Here is a 5,523-nt window from a genome sequence, read left to right on the forward strand (position 1 = left end):
TCACCCTATTTGGCTCAAAACTGGTGAAGCCAATCTAATTTGGTATCCGCAAATTGCAGTTCTGGATTTCTTAATTTTTTGTTTTCAATTTTTTATTGTAAGTAAGGTTTAGAAAAACATATCAGTGACCCAAATGCCCATCTAAAATACCGGTCCATTTTAGGAGATCGCAATCCAGATCGGTCATTTGGCTGAGTGAACTAGCAAATAAAAAAAAATAGAGAACAAAAAATTGAAATATTCAAAAATATTAAAGGCAGGGCCAATTTTATGAGAGAAACGACCGAATGATAGAAGAAACCATCCGATTCGAATATTTGGGGGATCCAAGCTGGCCCCTCAAGTCACGATCTATATTAACCGCTTTCGATCCGGATCACCATTGTTAAAAAACTCATGATTTTAACCTAATCAAATTCGGAAATGTTTCATGCTAAACCGGGTGCATCGATGCCTACCCCGGGCCCGATTCCATATTTTACAAAACGAAATATTCCAGTAAATAAGATGGGACATTTTGAGAAATATTAAAAAGGAAGGTCATTAAAGGCTCCTATGTGTGTCCTATTTTCAAATTTATATAAAGGATTTTGACAGTGGGCTTTTTGACTTGCTTGCTGCTAATTTAATTCGAGGCAAAAGAAAAGAGCGAGTATTGCACGCAAATTCTCTCTCTAATATTCGTCCAAAAAAATTTCTCTCTCTAAATTCTAACCAGCGTGACCTTTGGAATCTCCGCTTCACTTGTAACCCATCTCTCTCTGCGTGGGAAGGGGGAAGAAAGCTTTAAATACGATTAAAAAATATGGGGGAATTCACGAAACAGGTTGGTACCATCTGTGAAGTGTTTTTTCAGTTTCAAGAAATGGAGTGTTTTTTAATTCTACTGTGCAACTGAATTGGCGACTGTTTGTGGTTGTTTTTTTAGGTGGGAAAATGAAAGAGTGTTGATCATGTGGACTGCCTGTTTCTTGTTTTACAGAGCCATGAGTTATCTGTGAGTCATTCTTGCGAGCCTTCTTCAGAAGAATTAATGGCGGTTTCAGAGCAAGAAGGGACATTGAAGAGGTGCGAGAGATCAGGGAGCGTTATACTCGACGTCGAAAGCCTTACTCAGCTAGCGGATAAAGATTTTGCAGGGAGCCCCAAGGTTTTTGCTCTCACTCCTCTTTGTGATTCTCAAATTCTCGAATGAATTACTTCAGGTATTGGGGTTGTGCTTGATCGGTCGATGTAACAGTAGTATGACTCAAATTGAACAGAAGAATGGAAAATTTTGATGGGTTTTAGAATTGCACGGGAGAGAAGCAAACATCGTCAGTGTTTTAGAGAGACATGATATTTGTTTTGGGTGTTTTTCTGAAATCATAGCTTTTTGCAGAGAAATATCTCAAGAAAAGGTTCTTGTAATCGTGCCGAAAAGAAAGCAGTTGAAAGAGAAATTGTGGAAGTTGCAATAGCGGCAACAAAAGGTATCACACTTTCCGTGGATTCTTATTACTTTTTCTCTTTCTCCAAATCTTTCTCTTCATTTAGTCACCTATTGGTTTCTAAATTTCTCTCTCCCTAAAATTCTATGCCCACTCTCCAGTTTCTTTTGAATTCTGGGTACTTACCCTAAGTCTCTCTCTCTCTAAAATTGCAGGTTTGTTGTATGAGAACAGTAGTAGTATGAATCCTGAGAAATCAGTGATGGTGCCCATCAACGGCTCCTGCAACTCGCCCTCTGTTTTAGAGAGAGAAAGCAGCAATAGCAGGTGCAGGCGCTTGAGGCGGTCTACGTGGCTCGATCCAAGGAGGATCGTTCTCATCTTCGCCACTCTGTGAGTCTCTTATGCTCTCTAGAGAGGATACTGCACATCTTCTCAAAACACCTACTTCCACAAATTTGTAAGAAATATATATAAAGAGGCTATTTACTTTTATTACAAAAGGCCGCAAATATTCTTGTCCATCAGATTTTATATCGAGTGGTTGTTAAGAGTGTTATTGGCTAGACTCAACGCTCAAAATAATTTTTCAAACTTTATGATACACATAGAGCCATTTAATTTGACATTTAATCGTTAAGAATAATTGTGGCCTCTTTGTAATAAAAATAAATGGTATCATACACATATTATATAATCCTAAGTTTTTTTGGTTTAAAATTTTAAGAAACACATAATAATTACTAGATGATTATTTTTTAAAGAAAATTAGAATTCTAAGTTTTGTAACATTGAAATCGAGCCCTTCACAATAATCTCTATTCAATATTAAGGTATTAGTATTTTTTAGTACATAGAGAGTTTATTTTGGAATTTTTTTTGGTCAAGATTATTCTATGAATTGCAAAGTCCCCAAAATTTGAGATCCAAAAAATATCTATAGTATGTGATTTTCAATAGTATCCCCCCTAATGAAGAGGAAATATTTTCACTTAATTGAGTTAATTAATGGGAGAAACACATAATAATTATTAGATGATTAGTTTGTAAAGAAAGTTGGAATTCTAAGTTTTGTAACACTGAAATCGAGTCCTTCGCAATAGTCTCTATTCAATCTTGAAGTATAAGTATTTTTTTAATACATAAAGAGTTTATTTTGGAATTTTTTTTTGCTCAAGATTATTTTATGAGTTGCAAAGTCCCCAAAATTTGAGATCCAAAAAATATCTATAGTATGTGATTTTCAATAGTATCCTCCCTAGTGAAGAGGAAGTATTTTCACTTAATTGAGTTAATTAATGGGAGATTTTTTTGGGGATTGTCAACAGTTTCGTTTCTTTAAAAAAGTGGAACACGTTTATTCCTTTTTTGCAATTTATTGATGAACGATTTCATGATTTTATCTATTTGAGTTTAATATATTGGATTGTATACAATGAGACCATTAACCTTTGATACAAAGTGGTTACAATTATTTATAACCATCCAATCTGAAATTTGATAGTTTGGATGTATCAAAAAGTTTGAGAAAATTTCTTTTTAAGTCTGAGCATGATCAATGAAATAATGACAGCCACCCACTTTCATGATCAAGATTAATATGACTATCTTGTACCAAAGATAAATGGTCTCATTCTATACTTTTCATTAATATATATATATATAGAAAGTACATAATGTATTGTATAACTACGTAGATAATAACGTAATTAAATGTCAATCGTTAATGGCATTCATCCGTTCTAGACCATTGATACTTTTTTTTTTCTTTCCATATTTAATTCCTCATTAGAAGAACACATTAATCTTAAAAAAATTACAACATTATGACCTTCTTACTTGTTGCATCCAATTTCAGATTACTTATGTTCTATGGATGGCTATGATCAGTTGCCATTTTAAATTTTGTCTATTGATCCTAAGAGTTTTCAGATTAATTTCCATCAAATTCAATCCCAAGAAAGTTAAATTGTGGATTATACTGGTTTTTATGCCTTTTAAACTTAGGAAAATTATAAAAAATATACTTTAATTTTTGGATTATCAAAAATAAACCTCAAATTTTTCTATACCTCATCCATGTCCCTTTCTTTACTCTTCGTATTTTTTTTTTACCAAAATTCATGGTTTGATGACTATTATGAAGGCTATTTTTGTCTACTCACCCAAAAAAAGATATGAATGAGGTTTTAAAAAATTTAGGATTTATTTCCAACAGTCCAAACATTAAAGTATATAATTTCCCTAAATTTTAATATTTGCCTTGATTTAGCTCCATTTTGATTTTGGAAAAAATTTACGTAAGGTTGCACCCTTAAAATGTAGAATTAATGCACCTCAAAATTCCATCGAGACAAGGATGGTTTAATGTTGGAAAACTCTCTACTTGATCATCTTGATATCGAGCTGTATATATAAATAAACAAATAAATAAATATTCTAGACCCCAAAATAGTGCAGTTTGCCACATATTATCTAGACTGTCTATTTTCAAGATTTTCATATGTTTATAGATCTACTAGATTTCAATGGTTTTTGAAGTTTAAAATTTTATAATAAAAAGATGAAAATAAATTTTCAGGCCAATCTAAAAAAATATTATACCAAAATTACATGTTATAATAAAATTTGGATGTGCACATTGTTCAAACAATTTGGTTTTTGAGGCTCAGTTCAAATTTTAGTTAATTACTTGTTTGTACTTAAGAATTTAACCCATGGCTCATTTGGTTCTCTCTTGTGGTTCTCAGGTCAAGTATGGGGACTATAATACTCATATACTTCACTCTAGCAATGAGCAAGATTAATACAGGGGATGAGTCACAGATAACATCAAACTAATTCCATACCAAATGATTCGATCATAGAGAGAGAGAGGGAGCTTTTTAAAATTTAGAGAGAGAGAGAGAGAGAGAGCTTTTTAAAATTGAGAGAGAGAGAGAGAGAGAGAGAGAGTTCTTTGTAAAATTTGCTTTCTTACACTCTTTTGCTCTAATGAGGACAAGAATGGACGCAATGGTGAGCATATGGAATATTGAAGCGACAGGATCTGTGGCTTTCTTTTTCATTTTTATAGTTTTTTTTTTGTGAGTTCCACAGCTTTAATTGATTTGGGGAATGAGGAGTTAGCTTTTGGCAGGGAGTGTGATGTAATTCTTTTCCTTTCCTCCATGCGGTTGCTGCATTGCATGTGCACTGTAAATGGAGGGCACCTGCCCTCTCTCTTAACTTGTAAAGTTTCATGGGAGCAAGAATAAAGGGAATATCATGGATGTGCCGGTCCTATTGTGGATATGTGTGATGGGCTTTCGGTTTGGAGTTTTTGCATGGTTCGGACTTGGAAATTTCAATTCAAGAGGATACATACACTGTATTTTATGTGTGCATACTTGCATCGTCAACAGAGTAATTAACGAGAGAGCACTAAAGGACAGAAAATCTATGAGAGTGAGCGAGATGTTAAGAGTCAAAGGGCGCACTTAGAGAGAAAAAAGGACATGGTCAAATAAAAAAAAGGAACTAATTGGACAAATTAGAGAAAAGTTAGAGAGAAAAAGGACACGATTAGAGAGAATGGATCTAGAGATAGAGAAAGAATGGATATAGTTTGAGGGAAGAAATAAGGAGATAGGGTACTGTTTTTGGAATTGGCCGAAGAGACTCGGATTCGGCTGAGTTATTTGACCTTGGCCTATTGGCGAGGAGGTAGAGTACCATGTACCGATTTGAGCTATATATCCATCTCCGAATCGTATGTGGTAAGGTTGGTGTTTTGGCTGTTGTACACGACCTAGAAGTCTCACGTTGAAGGTTAGAATCCCATCGGGGCATAATCCCAACTTTTTTATAAAATTTAGACCTTTTTTATTTTATTAAAAATATCTTATTAAATATATCATTCTTTTTTTTGTTATTCCATTTTTTTGAACTTGGCCGAGTTATTTAGACTTGGCCAAAAAATTCGCCTCAGACAAGATCCGAGTACCTTGGTTGAGTCAATTTTCTTAGCATTGAGATAAAGTATAGTGAGAAATAAGTACTGGAGTTAGAGAGAGTTAGAGAGAGAAAGGGGCATAAACTAGAGAGAGAACAT

The 5,523-nt window shown here is 33.9% G+C and overlaps 1 protein-coding gene across 2 annotated transcripts; it reads left to right on the plus strand.

Annotated features, from left to right (window-relative positions):
* The first annotated feature begins 612 nt into the window (after nt 1–612).
* LOC110007784 (hypothetical protein) lies at nt 613–4,722 on the plus strand. 2 transcript variants are annotated; one of them, XM_020670983.2, is made up of 5 exons: nt 613–826; nt 929–1,150; nt 1,382–1,472; nt 1,646–1,823; nt 4,181–4,722. In XM_020670983.2, the coding sequence occupies exons 2-5, from the start codon at nt 1,034–1,036 to the stop codon at nt 4,269–4,271; spliced, it is 477 nt and encodes a 158-aa protein (XP_020526642.1). In that variant the 5' UTR covers nt 613–826; nt 929–1,033; the 3' UTR covers nt 4,272–4,722. The 2 variants fall into 2 exon arrangements, with proteins under 2 accessions (XP_020526642.1, XP_020526641.1); XM_020670982.2 differs by having other exon boundaries at nt 983–1,150.
* Nucleotides 4,723–5,523: the final 801 nt, after the last annotated feature.

Source organism: Amborella trichopoda, chromosome 2, assembly GCF_054954075.1.
Source record: "Amborella trichopoda isolate Santa Cruz 75 chromosome 2, AtrichopodaSantaCruz75HAP2 v2.0, whole genome shotgun sequence".
Classification (NCBI taxonomy): domain Eukaryota; kingdom Viridiplantae; phylum Streptophyta; class Magnoliopsida; order Amborellales; family Amborellaceae; genus Amborella; species Amborella trichopoda.